General features: G+C 38.9%; 1 protein-coding gene across 3 annotated transcripts in view; it reads right to left on the reverse strand.

Annotated features, from left to right (window-relative positions):
- Positions 1–26,285, reverse strand: part of LOC149231281 (haloacid dehalogenase-like hydrolase family protein) — a 574,449-nt gene that overhangs the window by 464,462 nt on the left and 83,702 nt on the right. For all 3 annotated transcript variants that reach the window (XM_089379150.1, XM_089379151.1, XM_089379149.1), the window contains exons 9-10: positions 6,572–6,659; positions 6,304–6,382 (exon numbers count right to left, since the gene is read on the reverse strand). In XM_089379150.1, the coding sequence (XP_089235276.1) occupies positions 6,304–6,382; positions 6,572–6,659 (167 nt within the window). The remainder of the gene's footprint in view (positions 1–6,303; positions 6,383–6,571; positions 6,660–26,285) is intronic.

The raw sequence follows: 26,285 nt of genomic DNA on the forward strand, positions 1-26,285 counted from the left end.
CTAAAAGCCACTAAGTATTGCCTTATGAAGGATGGCCTTGGGTGGAGAAATCTTGAGGGCATAGTGCTTAGGTGTGTTGATGACATGGAGTCCAAGAAATTAATCTCTGAGAGTCATTCAGGATTTTGTGGTGGTCATTATGCTGCTAGAACTACCGCCCACAAAATTCTGAGAGCTGGTTATTATTGGCCTTCAGTTTTTTTTGATGTGCATAAGTTTGTTAGAACTTGTCAAGCCTGTCAACTATTCACTGGGAAACAAAAGCTTGCTACCCTGCCCCTACAACCTGTCATTGTAAAGGCACCTTTTCAGCATTGGGGTCTGGACTTCATTGGGAAGTTCCATGAAAATTCTAGCAATGGCTACTCATGGATTTTGACTGCTACGGATTATTTCACTAAATGGGTTGAAGCCATTCCTGCTAAGAATGCCACTGAAAAGGTTATTATAGATTTCATTGAAAATAATATCATTACTAGATTTGGTGTCCCTGCTAAGATCACTATTGATAATGCCAAGGCTTTTAGTTCCTCAAAGTTTTCGTCTTTTTGTTTTAAGTATGGCATTGTCTTATCTCATTCGTCAAATTACTATCCTCAGGGTAATGGTCTGGCCGAATCAAGTAACAAGAATCTCATAACCATTATCAAGAAGATAGTAGGAGATAATAAGAGATCATGGGATAGCAAAATCAAGTATGCTTTATGGGCAGATAGAATCACTAAGAAGAAGGCTACTGGTAAATCTCCCTTTGAGTTAGTTTATGGCTTGGATGTAACCTTACCTGTGCACCTGAACTTGCCAGCTTATTAGCTCCTTCAGTATTTTTCTACTAATAAAGATGTTGTTCAGAATAGAATAGATCAGATAGTGGAGTTAGATGAAGCTCGTAGGACGGCTTTTGATGCTATATGTAAAAATCAATCTAACATTAAGAAAATCTTTGATAAATTCTCTCGATCTAGATCTTTGCAGGTGGGAGATATGGTGCTTCTTTGGGATCGCAAGAATGAAAAACCAGGAAAACATAAGTTCGATAGGTTGTGGCTGGGACCATATATCATTCGAGATATAGCTGGACCAAACTCATTCCACTTGAGCAAATTGGATGGCGAACCACTTGATTTACCTGCAAATGGCCAAATGCTCAAGTTGTTCTTCAAAGATGATATCTGATGCCATGGGGCATCCTATGTATTGTATTTCTAACCTTATTCCTTATCATTTCAGCATTTTTGTTTTAGGATTAGATTTACTTTCCTTGTTAATAAATGAAGAGCTTATATCTTTCATGTGCTTAAATGTTAAATGATGATTTTTGGATGGACGCTACTTATTCTTGGTTGTGTTGTGCGGGTGCAGATTCTGGATTCTCACATTCCTACAGTGCAGCAATGTGTCCCCAAGTAGAGCCAGATGTTGACCACTATGTGTCAACTACCATAGCAATACACTCCCTTTTTTCACAAAAGGGATAGCGCTTAATCGATGTGTCTGTGCCATTCGACTTCCATCATCAGCCTGATCGTGTTATGTTGTAAACCCAATCTGCTTGTGTAAATTGTAAATAATCTTAGCAGATATGAGTCATGTATGTAAATTGCCTAGGTAGACCTAATTTTCTGATCTATGTTTCGGAAGGTTTTTTGTCTCACCGATCCATGATCGGCAGAGTTTTCCTTCAGTCTAACCCCAAAGTCGGAATGAATTTTGTCATTAGAATCTTAGGGGAATCCTAGTGCGTTGATCTGATAGATTACATTTGGTCGCAGAACTGGGTGGTCTATGAGGGTTTGTGTCAAATGGGTTTCCCCCTCGGATGTAAAATTGTAAAAGTCATAATGTAAAGTGTCTTGAGGGTTAGAAAATGTTTTAGTCCCCTCATAAGTCCTAAGTCCTAGGTCCTAGGTAATTTTTCCAAAGGCTAAGTTCAAGGATCCAAAAATAAAAATTAAAAATAGATAAAAATAATAATAAAATTAAAAAATAAATAAATAAATAAAAATAATAATAATAATAATAATTAAAAAATAAAAAATAAAATAAAAATAAAAATAATAAAATAAGTCGAAATTTAAAAAAAAAAAAAAAACAAATGCAAATTTTTAATTTTTAATTTATTAAAATTTCGACGGATGAGATTAAAAGATATCTTGATCCTCATCGACGGTCGAGATCATTTTGACATGGATCACTCGAACTAGCCATTGGGAATTTTTCCTTTAAATAGGGCACTAGGGGTCATTTGAGATCATTCGATCTGTGAGTCTTGTGTTGAAGAGAGCTCTCTTGTAAACTTTTTCTGGTGCAAATAAAGAAAGACTTTGGGGTTGAAATCTTGCTGGTGTTACTCTCTTGAAGTGCTGTGAGCTATTTTATTTTCTGCATAAATTTATTTTCAGCCATTAGTAATAGCTTGATGTAGAGTATTGTTGAACACAGGTATCTTGTTCACTTACTAGGGTTTGAATGGTAATATAATTTCTGAAATAATGGCAGGTACCTCCATTGCATCTGGAATTCATACTGTTTTTTCCCTCTTTATTGATGGTTGAAGTGAGCTGTGCAGGAAACCCTTATTGAGGAAATCAGTGGGCATTTGGGGAAGTTCTCGGCTGAACCAGCCAACTCCCACAAGCATTTTCTTGTAGAGCCCAGCCAGTTTCGATTCTGGGTCTGACATTTTAAGTTTATTTTTGAATTACATGAGAGATTTCTGAAGTGCCCCATAGTAAAATTGAAATTCTGAAAATATTATTGAGGATTACTGACAAATCTGATTGTTGTAGAGTCACAAAGCTGTAAATATTGTAGCTGGTTTGTAGGGTTTCAGTTTTAATCCTTGCATTAATATTCTGGGCATTTATCTTTCCATTACAGGTTGCAGGTCTGAGAAGAAACCTTTGTGGGAAGCCAGATCTGGCCCCAGAAACTAGCCTTTGCAAGTGCATCATTTCTCCAGTCCAGGATTTTAAAATTTTGTTTATCTGAAGGTGATCTTGCATGAGTTGCAAATACTAAATCTGAAGCTGAACATATAAATCTTATTATAGAAGTTTTTTGAAGGTTTCGCTGCTAAATTTCAAGCAGAAATATAATCTAGAAATTTCAAGGGCATTTCAATTTTTTTTAGGAAGATCTATGTTCTATCTTAGATACGTTTCTGCAGTTATAGCACTCAACGCTGCCCGCTGTCTCCAATCACACAGAAAAATCCAGCGGCCTCATTCTTTACCGTCCTGTTGCCGTTGTCTTGTTCTTTCCATCCGCAATCTTGTTCTCTGCCTGCCATCGTTCTTCCTTTCTTCCACTAACCTGCACAGGCACACCCGCAAACAACAAGCAAGCGTTGGGTTTCTTATTGTATTCGCATAGCAAGCAAAAACTCAAAACGCAGCCTGCATCTCCCACGTTGCCCACCTGCGTGCTGCATTTCTGCTGCAAAGAAAACCGTCATCCCTCGCCTGCTCGTCTCCCTGCGTGAAACCCATCAGCATCCTTCATCCTTGCTGCCATTGATCATCGCTTCTCTGCCCACGTTTTTCCTTTAGCCGTAGTCGCCTCCCTTTCTCGTCGAGCTCCCTGTCCGCAAACCTCACCTGCAGCAAATTCATCGCCCTTCAAACGTTGTCTTCCATTATCCATTTTCCTCGTCCCCTTCACGCAACCTCTCCTCCACGCACCTGAAAACAAAGCCGTCGTCGAAACCCCAGGCCTGCACACACCAATCATGCATAAAAAGTTCAATTTCGATTTTTTCTATATAATGTTGTTCGATTTCATGGTTAACGTAAGCATATATTTTATATAGTTTCAGTTTTGATTTCATTTAAGTTTTAGTTAGGTTTTGGTCTTAGATATATTCGAATCATTCTATTTTTTTAGATTTTTATTTGGTCTTTTTATTTAGGTTTAAAAGTTCTATTTATTTAGATTTTAGACTTTATAAAATTTCATTTAGATTTAAATTTCTTTATAAAAATAAATATAATCGATTTTCATTTTTTGCCCGCAGTTTAGGACTTAGTCTTTAGAATTAGACATTTTTCTTTGTAAAATTTTTTTGTTTTATTTATAAAAATATAAAAAATATAAAAAATCAAAAATTTCCTTTTAAAACTTTAGATTAGATATTAGATCTAATTTAGTTTTATTGCATTTTTAGTTAGAAAATCTTTTAAAAAAAAAAATTGGAAATTTTTTTGCCAGATTCAGTCTTGGCTCAAGGATTTGTCATGTTTGTTGTATATCTTTTCTGCTGAGGCTAAAATTTTGATGTGGGACTAATATTTATCATTTTCATGTGATTAAATATGCTTAAAAGATCATTTAAAGATTAGCTATTTGAATCTGATCTCTGATTAGCATTTAAAATTACGTGGTTATTTAAAGCGCTTAATCTTTCAAATTTTAATTGCTGGAATATTGTTAAGCCATTGAGTATTTATCGATTATCTCGCATTTGGCAAAGGTTAAGTTTTGTTTGAGTTATTTGATGGTAAATGATTGTTAATGAGCTCACATTTCTGCAAGCATTTGATAAATAATCATTCAGTGATTAACTCCATAAGGCATTGGTCTATTAACTTAATAAAATCAAATAAGTGCTTGTTTTCCCTCGTGTCTCCCAACCCAACTAGTCCACAGTTGGTCATCCATTGTCCTATAGGGTCTACCCCCCTTAGCCGCGGGAGACAGGCTTAAACGGAGAGATCGGGTATCAGGGTGACAGCCCCCAATCTGAGTGTTGTCGTGACAATCTGTGCGACAACACATTCAAAAAAGATATGTCACTCCATTCCAAAGACAAAACTGATGAGTTTCGAAAATATGTATATTCCCTTCCCTTTGGGGCATAAGGCCATGTGTTAAATGTTGAAATTTCTAAGTCTGACACGTTAAAAATCCCTACTGCATTATCTGGTTTATTTCACCTACTTGTTTATTCCATTAACAAGTTATTTATACATATAAATATTGAAAATAAACACAAATGCAACCTTAACTCATATACAGATCAGCAACTGAAATACTAGACAAACACACAAAGGACACTGTTATTTTTGGACAATCGTCCCCGGAAAAACCCAATGCAGGAAAACCGGTGCAGCAGTTCAGAGGGTTTTATTATTATGCAAATTCCTAAGTGCAACTAGGGTGCCAAACTGGCTCACCCAACAGAGATTTTTACACGACAGTAATACCTCTTCTCAGAGACAGATATTCAACTAGTCTTCCCCATGAAAATCCTTCCAGCGCTTCTCCTAGGCTCTGCATCAGCCCTGCTAGCCTAGCTCTAGAACCCTCTGCATCAGCCTTTTGCCTCTCTGTGTCATCTCTCTGGCCTTTTGCATCACCCATGCAGGCCCCTCAGCCTCTGCCCAGTCTCTAGCTGCCTCTGCGTGGCTTCGGCTGCCTTTACGTCAGCCTCTCTGGTCACTGCGCTGACTCTCAAACACTATCTCTGCCTCTCTTCTATGTACTCACTACCCCTCGCTGCAACAAATCACTTGTTCGAATTTTTTCAGCAAGCCTTGCTTCAGAAAATCGAACTGACTGATCAACCTTGGTGTATCTCTAACTGACCCTCAAACCTCCTCTTATACTTTTCCTGTTGAGTCTTCAACGGCCGTGATTAAGTCTCTAATCAACGGCTAAGATTAGATTTGGCTTGATCCATGTCATTTAGAACATTCTCACCCAGTTTTATATTAATACCCATTAATATTTTAATTTTCCTAAGTTTAAACTTAGTATCTCCATTAAAAATATTAATTATTTTAATATCTTTAAAATCGGGAGGAATTTCCCCCAACCATTTCTAGGTCTTAGAGATCTCATATGCTTTAGCCTCTCCACCAATTTTCATGGCTAGAGCACATCCAATGCAACCACAAATCAACATTAAAGCTTTCCTATTTTTCATAGGATGAGGATCTTAATGCAATTCTTACACTTCTCCATTGTAGCTGTTATGTCAATCTGTTGTAAGTTTGGTGTCTATTTGAAGTAATTTAAGCTGCATTTTCAAATGAGGAGCATATATGGACTGCATTTAGTCTTATTTCAAATATTTTAACAGTTTACTTGGCATTACAGCATTAAGCATGACCCTGAAAACTCTTAAAGTGATAAGTTATTTCGTTTAAGTCTAAAACAACAATTGTCATCTAGAAGCTATATGCTTCAACAAGCAAGTTCTTCAGAAAAAGGATGATAGAATACAAATTTAAAATGCATGAATAAATCTATTGCACAACTGAATAAATACGTAAGTAAGTTTACAAAATATTATCTGCTTACCATCATCACGAGCAACTAGTCGCTGCCCCAGTCCAAGCAACACATTCCATAATGCCTTGGGGGATGCATAGGACATTGCCTGAAATCATTATTCCAATTTTAAATGTCATTTTATTGCTGCAAAAATGATGACTCATTATCTTCCTTAAAAGATGAAATAGAAAGCAAATATGAAGACATAATTGTCAATTTATTTCTGCAAGTTGGTATATTGTCTTGCAGAATGTTGTCCATTAATGAAATTGCAGTTGCCTATGTCAAAAATTACCTTCCAATGGGTTACAGCAACCAATGAACAAGAAATGGCAACCCCCAAGGTGCCTAGCTTCAATATACCACGTCGAGAAGCATGCAGCCTGTAAAAGATTATATCTGCAAATTCTCATAAAATTTTCTTTTATGGTGACTACCTCATTGCTGCAAACCAGTTTATTTACATTCTGAGCAGGCAGTCAATCCATTTTGCTTAAAATTTGTTTGCTTGAATTTTACACAATTTTCCTTTTTCCTTCTTTTTACACTTTCTCTCAAACATGCATTGTCTATATTTTGAATAAAATCGATATTTTAATAAGTCTTACTTTAAGATGTCATGTGACTTGAGTAGTAATCAAGTTGATTCCTGTATTTATTTACTTTTAGTAAAAGTTCCCGTGATTGTTGGAATTCAAAATATTGGGAAGTCGGAATACATCATGGCACGATAACTTATGTGTAAATCAAAAGCATTTTACAAATGCAGGGCACAATATCTAATTCCATGTGAAATTATACAAACAATATGAATACTTCTTTGCTGCATTATTTTATTTTGTGTTACAAGCTGTGGGGCCCACCCATTGCTCAGAAATTCAATCAAATTTAAAAAGCAAAAATAGCATGCAAACAATATGAATGCTTCTTTTCTGTATATTATTTTCATGTTACAAGCTGTGGGGCACACCCATGATTAGAAATTCAATAAAATAAATAAATAACATGCAAATGGAGATTCCGTTAATGGTGGCTTGCTTATTTAGTAAAAGTGAGATGCTAATGCAGACTCCACCAAGGTTGAAGTGGGGCACACCCAGGATTAGAAATTCAAAAAAAAAACATGCGAATAATGATTCCGTTAATGGTGGCTTGCTCATTTGGTAAAAGTGAGATGCTAATGCAGACTCCACCAAGGTTGAAGTCTCACTAAAAACACAATGTAAAGCCCTTGAGCTAACCTTGGGCCTCATACGTAACATTATGATGTGAAGAATTTGCTTTGCCCTACAATGTTCAACAAATCCATTACCAATGTTCGCACAAATATATGCAAATCCTGTGTCGTCATCTATAGTATATATATTGAACAAAAACTTTCTTCAAAGATCATTTAAAATGCATATACATTGTACAATGTACTTTTGAAAAAAAATACTATATTTTCATAAACATCAAACTTTTATAGCAAGTGATTATTTTTTAATAATAGACGCAGAGAAGATGGCTACAAATGCCTTCAGATGCCTAGTCAAGAATGCCCAAGGTTTGTACCTTAAATTGTCAAAGGAATTCTTTAGCAGGAAATTAAGGAGTTCCAAAAGAAATATGAGATTTAAGTGGATTTCAGGATCTTTTCAACAAGGTAAGTTCCTTTCCTGATTCAGAATTAACTGATGATATTGCATGGCATATAGATAAGAATTATCATTTCAGATGTGACCAGTATCAAGTATGATCTTATTTATGATGTTAAAATCCATTTTCAGACCTCAAACGTCTGAAGATGAAAGACATGACAGTATAGAGTTAGAATGAATGCAAACCTACCCAAGCAGTAAGCATCTATCATGATAAATCCAATATTGTCTATACAATGGAGTCTTGCACATGTAGGGAAAATTATAAAGCCAGCTCAACCTTCTGCAGACTACCTCCTCTACCATAATCATCACATACCCTATATACAGGAAGATAATTCGTATGTGACAGTTGACTCTATCCCTTGACGATATAAACACAGGCACAAGATGGATGTACGCAGAACTGCAAGGCAACTCGCCAGACGAGAAAATGTTAAAAACTATAAGGTTGTGCACTGAATGAACAACACTTTGCACAACCCAAATAGATTTATTATAACACTGGCCTGTGATAAACAAGGGTAATAAAACCAAAAATAATACCTAGGCATACACCTGGCCAATAATAGCAAATTCATTATGCGTAGAACTAATTATACATTCCACCAGCTAGTCGTAGATGTGACCAACACAGACTCCTACCTATCATCATCAATGTAGTGGGAACCGAACCGGTGATCGAAACAAAAAAAGCCTTTGAACCAGGAAAGAGTCAAAACTGGTAAAAAAAAAGAGACCAAAAAACCAGTCGACCAAAAACGTATAAAATATTCAAATTTTAAAACCAAAACCATTTATACAAAAATAAGCAAAAAGTTCTCATTTAGATAGGAGGCAAGCATGCACATAACCAAAATAGCATCAAGTGCAATCCAGCTTTGAACTGAAAATCAGGCTCTATATGGCCTCTTGTTAATTTTAGGATAACAATGGTATGTTCTATGCTTAGAGCAAATTTACTTGAATTTTCTTTATTAGCCCAATGTCATATCCAGAATAGCAATCACATCAACATGATAGTAAAATGCAAATAGAACATAAACAATAATAGTAGAAGACAAGCCAACACAAGAGGACACAAGATATGGCACCAGCCAAGGACAAACCCCAATGTGGGGAAACCCTTGATCAATTCTTCTTATAATTATTCAAAGTTCAGTAGAGAGAGAGAGTACAATTTACAATATTCACTTGCCCAAACTGATCAGTCAAAGCAGTAGAAACAAAAAGCCCTAACCAAAAAGTCAACACTGGTCAACAGGGCTGAAATTGACCTCCAAAACAGGTCAGTCAACCTTGGTCAACTCGGCCTCCAACAGCAAGATAATGCAGCCCAAAACAGTCCGAAAATAACCAATCAAATCTGGTCAACAAAAGCCAACACAGAAACATGAATTAGGGCAGTCAACGCAGGGGTCAAACTGCCTCAATTTTTGTGCCCAGAACAGCGACCTACCCAAACAGAAGTCTCACTCACAAAAACGAAGTCAAACAAGGTCAACACTAGTCAAAGTTAGCCTCCTGAAATTTCGGTCAAATCTGGTCAACACAACAGCTAGAAAAGACAGTCTTCCTTTTGCACGTGTGGAGAGAGAGGCCCAGAAATCCGTACCCAATCAAGATGAGAGAGAGAAAGATGAATGAGATGAGATGCCAAAATGAGGAGGAGGCACCTTGTATTTATATGCAACGTTGAAGGCTGGAGGAGGCTAATTTGATGGTTAGCCGACCTTGACAATTTGTCCATAATCAAAATAAATTCATAACTTCATTTGTACATGTCAGAATGGGATGATCTTTAGATCAATCCTACACCTCTCGGAAAGAGGAATCCAAGAAAAATATTAGCTGCCTCATAAGAGTTGTCCAAAGTGATGTTTGGCCCTAGTTGCCAAATTTAACACTCCCTCTCAACTAGGGAGAACATCACCTGCCAAACTGTCTGACAATTTGTACCATCCCTGTCACTGCACTGCTCTGCTGAACCATGAAGAAAGAAGAAATGATCGAGAATGTATCATACCATTCTCCATTGACCCGAAGTCAGTCTCCAACAACAGAGAGTGTGTCATACCACTCTTAATTGACCCATAGTCAGTTTCCATTGATCCAAGATCAATATCAACATCCTAGCATAGGGAATACAGTAGTACACGATGTGTCCATCGGTAGTACTATGGTCCCTATCCTCGTTTCCGTACTCATTGGCCAAATGAGAGGTACTTCCCATGAATGCCGAACTGCATGGGTAGGATGTGCCAGCAGTGGAACGTGAACCATTTATCCTACTCATATGCCATAGGGGAGGGTGAACCACTCAGCCTATGCATATGCCACCATGGGGTATCACCGGGGAAGGTGAAACATTCACGCTGTACACAACACACCACTAGGGGAGGGTGAGTCACCCTATGGTCGCTCATCGCTCCAAGAAGTACCCCAAGCCCCCCTGTAGCTCCCAGAGCTCACTATCCATCTCATACTAGACCCTCATAAGAGGGTCTCTCCATGACTCCAAGTCATTCATAGAAGGTTAAGAATTTGACCTTCCCAAGGGGCTTCGTAATAATATCGGCGACCTACTCATCGGTCCCAATATGATGGAGCCTTATTGCTCCCCACTGTACCATATCCCAGATAAAGTGGTACCTGATATCAATATGCTTGGAGCGATCATGAAACACGGGATTCTCAAAAAGACGAATCCCACTCTGGTTGTCACAGAAGATCACGGTGGTATCCAACACATGTCCAAACAGCTCACTAAAGAGATTCCTCAACCAGACAACTTCACAGGAGGCCAAACTAGCAGCAATGTATTCAGCCTCAGCGGTGCTTAAAGCAACCGACTTCTGCTTCCTGCTCATCCATGATATTGAAGCAGAACCTAGAGAGAAGCAACATCCTGATGTGCTTTTGCGATCCACCATACTGCCTGCCTAGTCTGCATCATAGTAACCATGGAGCTTCACATCCCTGGCAGTGTATCTCAGTCCATAAGCGATTGTGCCCCAAAGATACCTCAAGAGATTCTTGGCAGCAATCCAATGTATATGATGAGGCTTGACCATAAACTGACTCAATGTGTTCACTACAAAACATATATCTGGACAAGATTTCACCAAGAACATGAGGGCCCCTATGAGTTGACGATACTCAGAAGGATTTCCCAAATCGGACCCAGCAGCACTTCCGCATAACTTCTTGAAGTTAAGTTCCATCGGAGTAGTCACAGACTTGCAGTCCACCATCCCAAATCTTTCAAGTAGCTTCACAACATATTTTCCTTGAGAAAGGAAAATCTCCCTTGGATTTTGCCAGACCTCCAAACCTAGGAAGTAATGTATCAGTCCTAGGTCCTTCATATCAAATTCGGAAGCCAACTCTCTCTTACATTGATGAATAAGAGGGTCTGCACCTGTCAGAAAGAGATCGTCCACATAGAGTACCAAGATGAGAGGTCTATCATTCTCAACCTTAAAGTAAAGGTTCAGATCAGCTTCACTTCTTGTAAATCCCAGCATCATCAGATAGCTATTGATCCTCTCATACCAAGCCCGGGGTGCTTACTTCAACCCATAGAGGTCTTTCTTCTACCTACATACATGTGTCTGATGATCTTGAACTTCCAACCCCTTAGGTTGTTCCACATAGACTTCCTCTTTAAGTGAACCATGCAAGAAGGCAGTCTTGACATCCATCTGGTGTAGATTCAATCCTTGCGAGGTAGCAAGGGCTATAATCGAACGGATGGTGGTGTAGCGAGCAACGAGTGAAAATATCTCATCATAATCTACACCTTCCTTTTGAGAGAAGCCTCAAGCAAAAAATCTGACCTTGAACTTCTCAACACTTCCATTAGCACCATGCTTGATCTTGTAGAGCCATTTAGAGGTGACAACAGATATGTCCTGGGGTCTAGAGACAACATCCCAGACATCATTCTTCATAATTGACTTGAACTCTTCGTTCATAACATCCTTCCAATCTTGTTTCTTCACAGCTTCTTCGAATGAGCAAGGTTCAGACTGAATAATGGTGCTCATAGCAGTTAAGTACCCTTGGTACCTATTAGGCTTCTTGCTTTCACGAAATGTACCCCTCGATGCAACATGTCTCTTGGCATCTTCGAGAGTTTCCCTCAGCTATGAGGATCTCCTTTTGGAGGAGGAGGGCTCATGAGGAGGAGGATAAATGGGATCCATCGGTTCTTCAACATCGAGCAGGCTCATCCTGCGAATCTCCTTGATTTTCTACATTTGCTTCTTTTTCCTTCCTTGGAATAGGAAGGCTGCTAATCTTCCTTAGGGCAGCATCCTCATCGAAGGTGACATCATGACTCAACTCTACTTCTCTTTGACCAGGCACATGAAAGTATACGGGACTACCAAAAATTCTAAAATGAGAAGCATCGGGTTTCTTACTGGTGAAAATTTCTTCTGGAGTTTTGGAGTCCAATGCTTGATGAGGGCATCGATTTTGAACGTACACAGCAGTGTTGACAGCTTCTCCCCAAAGAAACTTTGGAAGTCCTTGATCATGAAGCATGGCATGAGTGGCTTCTATAATGGAATGATACTTCCTTTCAACAACACTATTTTTCTCAGGAGAATATGCAGTAGTAGTCTCCCTCTTAATGCCAGCTTCCCTGCAATAGTCATTAAATTCATTTGACTCATACTCGATTCCATTATCTGTCCTTAATATCTTGATCTTCTTCCCTGTTTGATTTTCCACCAAGGCTTTGAAGGCATGGAACCATGAGAATATTTCGTCCTTCTTCTTCAAGAAATATATCCAAGTTTTGCGAGAGAATTCATCCACAAAGACAACATAATATAAATATCCTCCTAATGATGTCACAGGCAACATACCAGATAGATCAGAATGAACCAATTGCAAAATGTTTGTGGTCTTGCTATCACTTGAGGGGAATGGTCCCCTTGTATGTTTTCCCTCGACACATCCCTGACATACACCTTCATGCTCTATTTTGAATTCGGGCATACCTGTAACCATCTTCCTTGCATCGGGTAGAGCCTTATAGTGAAGATGAGCAAACCTCCAATGCCATAGTTCGGATTGAAGAGATGTGTCACAAGACATGGCTCCCAATGGACTTCCTCCAACTTGATATAAATTGTCAACCCTGAATCCAAGAGTAAATGCTTCTTTGAAATTTATTTTCCACACACGTACCTTTCCATCGATGAATGCCACCTTGAATCCTTTGTCTTCCATCGCCGAGATAGACACTAGATTCTTCTTTAGATCAGGTACATATAGTACTTCTTGAAGATGAACGGTGTTACCTTGATTCAATTGAAGGGTAACATTCCCAACTCCCTTCACAGATAGGTGGCATTGTCTCCAAGGATAATTTCCAAATTTGTATCCTTCTCTATCAGATTTGAAAGAGCTTCCTTGTACCCGGTGAAGTGCCTTAAGGCACCACTATCAATCAACCAATTTCCCAAAGTATCCAGAGTGGAGGTAGTAGAGAGGGCAGATATAAGATAAAATTCCTTTTTCTTAGAATTTACAACATTAGACTCATCATACCTGGAGTTTTTTGTTCTTTTAGAAGCTCGATCATTTCCAAGTTGAGTAGCGGAAGCATTCCTTTTCCCTTTGTTGTTGAACCTACCATTCCTTTGGTTGTTGTTATAGCCCCAGGAATGATTGTGATCATCATCATGAGATGTGTCCCTTCTATTTGGACACTACCGGGCATAGTGACCAAACTTGTTGCAAACGAAGCATCTTCCCTTGTTTCCATTTTTGAATCCCGGTCTTCCTCAACTTTGCTTCTTTGAACCTGCATTGTTCTTCCTCTTGGCATGAGCAGAGAATCTGGTTGGATTATTCCTGTTCGGAGGCATCTCCAATTCCATCATCCTTGTTTCTTCTTCACAACATCTAGTCAGCAATTCTTCAAAACCTGGAATTTTGTCGTTATTGAGAATAGTAGTGTTGAACACATGCCATTCAGGAGGAAGACCTCCAAGGGCAATGAGAGTGAGCTCCCTGTCAGCAATAGCTTCACCAATCGAAAGAAGATCATTTTTTATCTCGGTAATCCTCATGAAGTAGGATTGAATATCCTCACCTTTTCCCTTCTTTATATCCTTCAGCTTGTTCTTGAGGAAAAGAATTTGATTTGCATTGCTAGATTTGAACATGCCAACCAACCTGTCATATATCTCCTTTGATGTATTCAAATCAGAGATGTAAGCAACTAAGTTCTTATGAATAGAATCCCTGATGATCTTCTTGGCTTTGACTTCACCCTTCTTGTACTTTGTCTTCGCAGCAACTGGTGCATTTGAAGGAGGTTCCAGAATCTTTCCCTGCACATAATCCATGACATCTTGCTCTTCTAAAGTCAAATCAAGAGAAATCTTCCATGCATGATAATCAGACTTATCATGAAGCTTATCATCAGACTTGAAGTAGGATGTGGAGGCCATTGAGACTTGTTCTTGATCAGTAATTGCTCCTCTTAGCGATTGCTCTTCACTCTTGCTTGGGCTTTGTCTTCACCTTAGCTCTGATACCATGTTAATTTTAGGATAACAATGGTATGTTCTATGCTTAGAGAAATTTTACTTCAATTTTCTTTATCCAGTATAGCAATCACATCAACATGATAGAAAAATGAAGATAGAACATAAACAATAACAGTAGAAGACAAGTCAACACAGGAGGACACAAGATATGGCACCAGCCAGGGACAAACTCCGATGTGGGGAAACCCTTGATCAACTCTTCTTATAATTCTTCAAAGTTCAGTAGAGAGAGAGAGTACAATTTACAATATTCACTTGCCCAAACTGATCAATCACAACAGCAGAAACAGAAAGCCCTAACTAAAAAGTGAATGTTGGTCAACAGGGCTGAAATTGACCTCCAAAACAGGTCGGTCAACCTTGGTCAACTCGGCCTCCAACAGCAAGATAATGCAGCCCAAAACAGTGCGAAAATAACCAGTCAAATTTGGTCAACAAAAGTCAACGCAGCAACCTGAATTATGATAGTCAATGTTGGTCAGCGCAGGGGTCAAACTTTCTCAATTTTTGTGTTCAAAATAGTAGCATGCCCAAACAGAAGTCTCCCTCACAAAAACAAAGTCAAACAGAGTCAACGCTGGTCAAAGTCAGCCACCTGAAATTTCGGTCTCCTGAAATTTTGGCCTCCTGAAAATTCGGTCAAATTTGGTCAACGCAACAACTAGAAAAAACAGTCTTCCTTTTGCACATGTGGAGAGAGAGAGGCCCAGAAATCCGTACCCAATCATGATGAGAGAGAGAAAGATGAATGAGATGAGATGCCAAAATGAGGAGGAAGCACCTTGTATTTATATGCAACATTGAAGGTTGTAGGAGGTTAATTTGATGGCTGGCCAACCTTGACAATTTGTCCATAATCAAAATAAATTCATAACTTCATTTGTACATGTCAGAATGGGATGATCTTTAGATCAATCCTACACCTCTCGGAAAGAGGAATCCCAGAAAAATATCAGCTACCTCATAAGAACTGTCCAAAGTGGTGTTTGGCCCTAGTTGCCAAATTTAACACCTCTAGCATCCAAAAAAAACCATGCTACAACAAATACCTACATATCATCAAAATCATTGCCTACATGGGATCTTCGTCATCAATATCACCCTCTAAGCATTAAAATAAGATAGAAAAAACGTAGCATGTCATGTCAAGATTTTGTTTGAGTGATGGGTACATTTTTAGTAGGATCATCATAGAGGAGCCCGACAACCAATCCCACTAACATCAAGGTACATAGAGGGCATGATGCTCTTGATTAAATACTATTTCCATACCCTCGTACATGACAAAATCTAATGGAAAAGTTGCAATCCCCCTAATCCTAAAATGCTGAAAAACTATTAAGTCTACTGGAATTTGAGTGAGATCTTAAATTCTACTTTCTCCATGTGAAATCCAATGAGGTTGGAACCACTCTCAAACATCGTGAGTCATTTCATGGTAATCTTAAAAATTTAAGTAAAAGTGACATTTTCCTTTATTTTTCATTTTCATCCCAAAAGCATGAAAATGAAAGATAAAGGAGAACGCCACTTTTATGTCACTTTAAGGATTTAACATTACTATGAATTGCATAGCAATACTAGGGCCCTAGGCTTGAATATTAGGCTATCCTACTCAAAAAATCTTGTTTAAAAACAAAAAAAATTGTGTTTGGAACATCTCTAGTCAATTGGTATGGAACCGGTCGATTCAATGAGAAAAGGCCAATTCAACACCACACCAGCCATTTCCAGTTCCAGACCTCGAACCAGACTAGTTTGACCCCCAAACCAGTCAGACCAGCCGGTTCCACTAGTTCTGGTCCATTTCTGATAACACTGGTCATCATACGATGTCTACAAAACTATCCAACGTCTATCTTAAATTCTTAATACATCAGCCTTGGGCATAATTCTATGCTTATGATGATGAAAACATGCATGCAAAAATCAGAAACGACCATATGTTATTATACCAATGCCTTCAGAAAATGCCAAATGCACCATCATCAAAGATACTGCTCTAAAATAGTAAAATCAAAAGGACGAAGGATTGCTTCCTACACTAGAAGAGCATTCTCTACTACTTCAGTAGGATAAACATTCTTGCTCTTCCAAGATAATTCTAGCGAGAAAGTTGAAAAGTGTTTTATGTTTGAGATTAGTTGAGTAACAATATTATCAGGGGTTTTGCAAAGATAATATTAGTAATAAAGAGATGTTTGAAGTATTTTTCCCTTGGGAATCAAGACGAAAATCTGAGTTAATGGCTCCTCCCAAGTTATATTGGTTCACCCTTGCTCCAGTATGTTGAGGAGATCCTCATGGATGACATCCCAAGCTTGGTCATTAAAAAAAATCTTGGAAACAATCTGGACTTGGAGCTTGATTTCTTTAAAAAGAGTACTGCTCTCCTCATCTCCTCTAGAGTGATTGATTTTGTCAAAATTTTAATATCAGCCTCTCTAACTACCCTTAGAATGTTGCAGAGCAGTTCCTCTAAAGCTTCCTCCCTATTTTAAAAATGAATTTTAGCTCCACCCCTTATTTTCATAGTATTCTTGATTATAGTGCAATAATCTTTAGTTATTTAGCTACATTTTCTTAACCTTTTTGGAATTCACCATTGTATGAAATCATTTGGTATTTTTATCTCCCACCTTCAGCGAAACCATTCTTGAGTTTAGCCCCCAATAACTTTTTTCTTCAAGTTGAGCTTCAAGTGGAGAGCATTTATTCCCACACGTGGGACTTTTTGATATATTTATTATGTTTTAAAGCTATGTTAAGGTCAACTTGTGACCTTTAAACCTAGTATGCTTAGGCAAACTTTTAGGGATTTTAACAGTAAAATTATGAAAAGTGACTTTGTTTCCCTCATAAAAATAGAGGGAAGTCACTTCACACATTCACTCACTTATCTTCTTCTTAAGAAGTGCACTAGCTCTCTTGGACATAATGGATATTTTGTTAGTTTTTGGTAGCAGCAGACAAGTGTTCTAGTCTCTATTGGTGTCTAAGAGGCTAAGGAACACAAGATGATTATTATCTCCAAGACCCAGAAAAAGTTTCTAAGGAAAATGCCTCTATTAGATTAATTAGTCAATTATTAAATATTTTCCAAAGTCTAACTTAGGAAAACTTGTTAACTAAATCAAATTAATTGAGGTAAATCGATTTCGCTCTAGAGACTTCTAAAAAATTCATTTGAAGGAGTCAAGATGATCTTAGCCATCGATTGTAGTTAGATCATGGTCATTGGTTGCTCAACAAGAGATTATAAGAGCAAGTCAATGAGGCATTGGAGATCACTTAGAAATAGCGAATTGTAGTGATAGCAAGGGCACAGAGGGAGATACCAACAATGGGGTTTTAGCAGAGAGATTGGGAAGAAAATTTCCAGAGAAATTCTCCACATAGATTCCAACATTCTGAAAGAGGAAGGGAGGCTGAAATATTCTACAAGAGGGAAGCCAATTCAGCTTGTGTGTGTAGCTAGTTTATTCTGTGTGAGTAGCCAAGACTCGTTTCAGTTGACAATTGTCGAAACTAGCACCCATAGGCAGTGTGAGCTAGTCATTTGAGTTGCAGGAGACAGATTCACTCACATGATTGAGTTCCAGGAGGCAATGTGAATATCCAAGGAGGAGAATTTTAATTTCTAGTCAGCCAATGTGAATTACCTAGAGAAGGCCAACTTGATTTACAGGAGTGAAACTTGGGTTTCTAGATTGATTTTGCCAGTGGATATATTATATGGCGGAGTTTTGTCAATGAGAGGCAAGTTGATTGTATTTCTCAATTTTGTTGAAGAATTAATAATAAAACCCTCATCTGCAGAACTAGTTTCCCCACATTGGGGTTTTTCTAAGGACATTTGTCCAAAAATATTGGTGTCATCTATTTTGTGTGTGTGCATTATTTCTTAATTCTTGCAATAATTGTGAAAATTGTAGTAGTGATTTAATCGTTATATGCCGTAATTAATTTCTGAAGACAAATAATCTTCGGTGGATAGAAGATTAAATTCTAGTTGTTTCAATTAAGGAAATTTCACATGGTATTAGAGTAGATCAATGCAGAGGGTTTGCAGGAGTAAATTAGCGCAGGTCACGAGAAGAGACAAGAAAATAGTTTATAACCCAGTGTATTTTCTCCACATTTATTTTTTTGGTTTCGTTATATTTCCATATTTCCAGAGATGGACGCAATAGGTTTGAGAGATCATGACAGATTGGATGGAAGGCCATAATGACATTACTAATGGATGAGTATGGACTAAAGGAGTATGCGGAGAACATTATAGTCGTACCAACAGATCCAATGCAGCTGACAACCTATAAAAAGGAAAATGCCAGAGCCAAGAGGATTATCCTTGATGGAGTCATGGACCATATTGTTTTACATATCGCAAAGAAAGACACAACGAAGCAAATGTGGGACGCGATTGTCAATTTGTACCAAAATCCTATGGAGAATAGGAAATTAATTCTCCGAGAAAAGTTGAGGACCATCAAGATGCAGAAGGGTGAAGACACAATATTCTATCTCACCAGACTTTAACTTACCGAAGATGAATTGGTTGTAGTTAGAGATAAACCAAGTGATGATGAGATGGTGCGAATATCACTGAACATGTTTTCCAAGGAGTGGAATGTGTTCGTCCAAGTGATCAATGGAATAGATACACTATCAGGATCGGATCACCTATGGAGTGATTTCACTCAGGAGGAGCTTAGGCTCAGCTTAGTCAATGGCAGTAGCAGTAATAGCGACAAAAATTCGAAGGTTGAGGAGGAGCAAGAGAATGTAGCCCTAGCAAGAAAAGGGAAGGCGAAGAAGGGTTCCAATAAGGAATCGGGCCAAAAAGGTGATAAGAAGAAGAAGGAATTGAGTAAAATCAAGTGCTTCAGTTGCAGTCAACTAGGACACTACGTCAGACAATGTCCTAACTGGAAGAAGGAAAAGAAGGGGAAGTAGAAAACAACTTTTGCAGATATTGAGGAATTGTCTTCCAAGCTGGAGGACGAATTCGCTCTCATAGCTTACCTCTCTAGCTCTACATCCACAAGTGTCTGGTATATCGACAGTGGAGCATCGACACATATGACTAGAGTTAAGAATATTTCTCCAATTATAAGGAGGAGATGGACTTCGAAATACAGATGGGAAAAAAGACTAAGCATACTCTAGTTGGGAGAGGTACCATCAACATTCAAAGGGAGTGAGGCAAGAATACCAGCGTTACAAATGTGTTGCATGTGTTAGGTTTAGGCATGAAGCTGATTTTAGTTTGTACACTACAGGATAAGGGATACGATGTCTACTTCGTGGAGCAGAAGGTGTACATCAAACACCAGAGTTGGAAGAAGGTCAAACATATTGGGGTTTGAAGCAACAAGTTATTCAGGTTGCAGTTCGATTCTCCAAAGGCACTAATTAGTAGCAACAGTAACCAAGACTTGGGAGAACTATGGCATAGGAGAATGGAACACCTACATCATGGAGCACATAGGTTGCTTAAGGAGACTGTGACAGGAGTTCCAAAATTGAGCACGAAACATGATGATATGTGCAAAGGGTGTGTGCTTGGGAAATTCACGAAGGCAGCAATCCCAAGGAGTGATAGTAGAGCAAGTGGTTTGCTTCAGATCAAACACTTAGATATTTGTGGCCCGTTGTCTACTAGATCTCTCAGGGGTTATGAGTACTTTGTAACCTTCATCGATGACTTCTCCAGGAAAACTTAGATCTATTTCCTGAAGACAAAGGACAAGGTCTTTAGTCGCTTCCAAGAGTTAAGGTTCTTAGGGAGAATATAACAGGCAAAAAGATCAAGGTACTTCGGACAGAGAATGGAGGTGAGTACACAAATAAGGTCTTCACGGGGTTTTGTGCAAAGGAGGGTATCACGGGAAAGTGGACAACTCCATACAACCCACAACAAAATGGGTTCGCAAAACATAAGAACAAGACGATTGTTGGAACAACGAGAGCAATGTTATATGACCAAGATATGCCCAAGTTTCTATGGGTGGAGGCATGTAGCAAGGCAGTGTATATCCAAAACAAGGTTCCTAACAGAGCATTGGGGAAGATCACACCAGAAGAGGCTTTTACAGGAAAGAAGCTAGAGGTAGAGCACTTCAGGATCTTTGGCAGTATAGGTTATTGTCACTTGTTGGATGAAAAACATACCAAATTGGATCAGACGGCAGAGAAGGGCTACTTTGTTGGGTACAGCAAAATGTCCAAGTCGTACAAGATCTACATTCTTGGTAGCAAGAGGATTATCATGAGACGAGATGTTAAGTTCTAGGAGGAGAAAGCCTTCAGAAGATCTCGCGAGTTGTAGCAGATGATCATTGTGAGCCAACAGAAGCTCCAAGGGTTGAGCAACAGTTGCAAGCACAACAAAGCACAAGTACTATTACCAGTATGAGCACTAACACAAGTTCAAGTGGTCCAGTGAGTTCACAGCAGACGGAGCAGCAAGGGCGGGATGAGGAGCATGAAGCTCCAACCACCACCAGCGGAAGAAGAAAGAGAAATGTACTTCTGATATTGAAGGATGCGCAGGAATTCATGGAAGCTCCTAGGGTGAGCACCAGATAGTACAGAAATCCAGATAGGTACAAGGCATTTGTGAGCCTTCCAGTTATTAGGAGGCTGCACAACATCAGGTGTGGCGAGAATCGAGATGCCATGGTGGAGTACAACTCCATCATGGTCAATGATGTATGGGAGGTCGTGCCTTGACCAGTGGACAGTTCAATAATTGGCTCTCAATGGATCTACAAGATCAAGTATGTTGCAGATGGTAGCATGGATAAATATAAGGCTAGGTTTGTGGCCAAGGGTTATTCGCAAAAGGAAGGCATAGACTACAAGGAGACATTCGCTCTAGTGGCCAGATACACTTCGATCAGGTCTATGATCTCATTAGCAACACAGATGGGATGGAAGATTCACAGATGGACGTCAAGACAACCTCCTTGAACAGGGTGATAGAAGAGGTGTATATTGAACAGCCAAAGGGATTTGAGATGCATGGGAGAGATACACATGTTTGCAGGTTGAAAAGGGCATTATACGAACTCAAGCAAGCTCCTAGGGCATGATATGGTTGGATAGGCAGTTACTTGCAGCAAATGGGCTTCGTGAAGAGCGAGGCAGATTACGACCTCTATTATCTGATGGTAGGATGTGAACCACTCATACTAGTACTTTATGCGAATGATCCATTCTTGATAGGGTCATCAGGGCTCGTAGAGGACTGCAAGAGGGACCTAGCAACTGAGTTCTAGATGAAGGATTTGGGACTGATGCATTATTTCCTAGAACATGAGGCATGGAAAACAGATGGGGAGATCTTCCTTGGGCAAGGGGGATATACTATGGAGATCCTAAAGAGGTTCAAGATACAAGACTGTAGACCCATGTCTATGCCTATGATTAACAACTAGAGAAAGATAGACGCATCAGAAGACGCAAACATCGATCCAACCCTATATAGGATGCTCATCGGATCTCTCATGTATCTAGTAAACACAAGGCCAGATATTTGTTTCGTAGTCAATACTCTCAGTCAATTCATGGTGAATACATGGCAACGAGCATGGCCTCATGCGAAGTTATTTAGCTTCGGAAGCTACTGGTGTGACTATTTGGTTAGTGGTTGGATTCGACTAGTATCTTCCGTGATAATCAGAGTTGCATCAAGCTCTCTGAGAATCCAGTGTTTCACAATAGGTCGAAGCATATCGACATCAGATACCACTTCATCAAAGATTGTGTACAGCGTGGATCAATTTGGCTACAGTATGTTCCCACAAATCAGCAGATTGCAGATATTCTCAATGTTCCACCAAGACTTCGGATGGAGGGAGACACACAGGGGGGACGTGTGGGAGTACCCTCAAATTTTAGGGAAATTTCGAGGCTGCGGGGGGACGTCGGGGTATCTAATTTTTAATTATATATATATATATATATATATATATATATTTCAAGTTCATATTCATTGTTCAATAATGAAAGCATAAATATTAAATAGAGTAATAGTAATACTGATACCAATACATTGAAAATTGAAAATTGATCCACACATAAAATTTAAATTCATAATTGAATTAAACAATGACATACATTCATTCATCCTCATCATACAATTTGATACATAAATCATTCATATGACATACTCATTATTCATCCATACCATGAGATTCAATAATTAAATTTTCAAATACATTGATCCATATCATCATTCATCATTCATCATTCTAGAACCTAAATTGAAAGCAAAACATACTAGTATATTACTATATACTATATACTAGATATTGAAGTTTGAACACTAAATTTATATAACTCAAAGTTTCAAACTCAAAAATAGTTAAGAGTCAAGATTCAAGAATCAGTCTGAGGTCATCAATATCTAGTGTCACAACACAAAAGTTAAAACTGAAAAGTAAAAAGGATAATGAGCACTGAAAATAAAATCAACATCAAGCACTCAATCTCAATGATTGGTCCTCTACATCCATCTATTGTATGAAGTCATCGGGACCATCAATCTCAAAGCACTCCTTTTAAGATGGGAAGCCCTGACGCACCCCTTTTGGGGAGTCTCGTTCCCCACACTAGGGAAACGCACCCCCTTGCATCTCCCCAAGACTCCCCAAAAAGGGTGCATGGGGAAACGCACCCCCAGTAGACTCCCCGTCCCGGGTGCGTGGGGTGCGAGGGGTGTGTGCACCCAACCCTGGCGGACATGTCCTCGTGGAACACTAGATATTCTCACTAAAGCCTTGGGTAAGGCAAAGTTTGTCTTCTTCAAGGATAAGTTGGGAGTAGTGGAGAACACCTTCCTCGCTAAGAGTGAGTGTTAGTTTTTGGTAGCAGCGGACAGATGTTCTAGTCTCTTCTTGACACCTAATCTTTGGTATTAAGAAATTCATGTAAATAAAGTAAATAGAAAATAAGGAGATTAGGAATATGAAGAGACACTAGGAGGTGAACCCCAAGAGTTTCTCCCTCCATGTATGTATCCATGAGCAACCTTAATTCAAAAACACAATTCGCATTGTGGAGTTACCTCCTAGCCTGACATGGTATCAGAGCCAACTCCCAAATTAGTTTATGTGTTGTAACTCCTGTCATTTCTCTGCCATATTCTGTTCCTATATTCCCTGCCATATTCTCTACAAGATTTTGTGCATTCATATTCCTCAAGGCTGCAGCGAATATCCACTGAGTGTTTTTTTTGTGAAGGTTGAGGTTTTGTATTTTATACAGTTTATATTTTGGCTTATATTGTACAATGATATTCCTTACCTGGAGACTGGTGCTACTACACTCTCCCTCTCCCGGTAGCTCCACAGCGGAAGCGTGGTCAGTCCATATGCTCTCCCCCATCCACACAGTGCAGTTTCTATCACCAGAACTCTCCCTGGTGCTATTGCACTCTCCCTCGACCCATACAATGATATATCACCTCGCTCTCACCTCTTGGTATAATGTTGGCCTACCACCATATGTTGGTCAATGAATCCACTGTGTTTCAATAGAATATTGTGTTGAATGATGCCTCCGATGGTATCTCGACTATCATGCTCTGTGTAATACCACTCGCCTTACCTCAATCACGCATACCATTGTCAAGTTCACGTTGCCTCCATAACACCGCGCTCTTCCCGCACTGTTAAAACTCTCACACCGGGCCTCTTACCACTGTCTTCCCACCGGTATCATACCACTGTTTGAATCTGCTCCCTGTATCATACCACTGTTAATACCCAAACCCCAATACATAACCTTCTAGATTGTTTGAATCTGAGCCCGCATACCATAAGTCATAACCACGGGGCCCAAACCCGCCTCCCCCATATAAGCCCTCCCTCCCTCATATAACACCTCTACTCCATATTTATATCAGAATTGTATTTTTTTTTACAAAACTACCACCGGAAGTGCAATTTCTTACAGTATATTGGTAGCAAAAGTACATTTTTTTTACAGTACACACATTTAAAATGCATCCATTGATATTTATTGTTGGAGTAGTTCTCTTGGGAAAAGAGAATTATCTGAAATGATCAAGGAAGATAAAACAACTCTCATTTTCAATGAGTCGTGGAAAGGAGTTTGTGTAGGAGGAGATAATGAACCTGCAACGCCCACCTTAGATAAAGAGATTTCCATTTGGGAAAACAAGAACAGCAAGGCCTATGCCTTGATTGCAGCGTCTGCAAATGAAGAGGTGAGTCGCCATATTTCACCATTTTCAAATGCTTTTGAAGCCTTACAAAAGTTAAAGGAACTCTATGACTCACACTCTGAACTTGAAGTTGTCCAATTGATGATTAAATTGTTCAACCTTGAATTGAAAAATGATGACCCTCTTGCTTTAGCATCAGAAGTAAGATCTATTATGCATGATATCAAAACCACTGGTGTTCAAATAGACATTCCTCTCATAGCTTATGTCAAGCCACTATATCTTACTTATTCAAATTATCTTGAGTCATTGCAAGAAAGTGGAAACCTCAAGGAGATTACCTTTGACTCCCTTGAGAAAAAGTTTGCTGAGAGAGAGAAGGATTTTGGGAAGAAGACAGCTCCTCGGTCTTTTTCAAAAGTTGTGTGTCTTGCACATAGAGAGAAGAATCATGCTCAAAATTCTTCTAGAGGAAGAGGTGGCAGAAGAGGAAGAGGAAGAAGAAATTTTAAAGGCAGGGGGGATGGCAGACAATTTCAAGGAGAAAAGTCTGATCTTCATTGCATACGCTAAAATAGAGATGGACATGATGCATCCACATGTAAGTTGCCTTGGGACATAATTGAGTAGGAAAGAAATGAAGCCAAAGGTAAAACCAATGACAAAGGGAAAGGTAAAGCACCCGAATCCACTCACTATGTTGTGGCACATTGTAATATTGGAGTAACTGAAGACTTGTTTAATGCTTCACTTGCTTCTTGGAAAAATGATTGGTTGCTTGATTCAGGAGCAACTTGCCACATGACTTTTAGAAGAGATTTTTTTGAATAATTTACTGACAATGTTGATGGAGCAGTATACTTTGCAGACAAGTCAAAACTCAAGCCATCAGGGCTTGGCACAATCAAGCTCAAACTGCCTGGTCTTTCAGACTTTCTTTTGCATGATGTTTTATATCTCCCGAAGCTGAGGAGAAACTTGTTGTCTTTGGTCCACATCCGCTAGCAAGGACACTCCATTCATATGTTTGATGGCAAGGTTGAGGTCAGAAAAGCATCAAATCGCTCACTTGTCATGATGGGGATAGAAGAAGAAAGACTTCTAAAGCTACAAGGTACTTCTACTCGTGCACAAAACTTCTCATACAATTCTCATTATGATGAAGGTACATTTCACTCAAGTCTTTTATGGCATGCTAGATTTGGACACTTCAATTATGACAACCTTCGCATGTTGAAGAAAAGTGGTGTTACTGGTTTGCCTACAATTCCTAGGAAACTTAAGCAATGTGATGCTTGTATCTTAGGAAAGCACAGCAAACAGTCTTTTCATGATTCACATTCCAGAGCACATAGAAAACTTGAACTTATTCATTCAAACTTATGTGGTCCAATGCTTGTTCCTTCTGCAAATGGAAATAAATATATGATGAAATTTGTTGATGACTACACCAAAATGTGTTGGGTCTATTTATTGAAGAACAAATCTGATGCTTTTCAAACATTCAAGAACTTTCAAGCATGGATTGAAAATGATGCACAATCTCATATTGGCTCTATTCGCATTGATAATGGAAAAGAATACAATTCAAATGAATCT

The sequence above is a fragment of the Pinus tabuliformis genome, chromosome J (genome assembly GCF_031772625.1).
Source record: "Pinus tabuliformis cultivar Carrire ecotype Pingquan chromosome J, CPIR1, whole genome shotgun sequence".
Lineage (NCBI taxonomy): Eukaryota > Viridiplantae > Streptophyta > Pinopsida > Pinales > Pinaceae > Pinus > Pinus tabuliformis.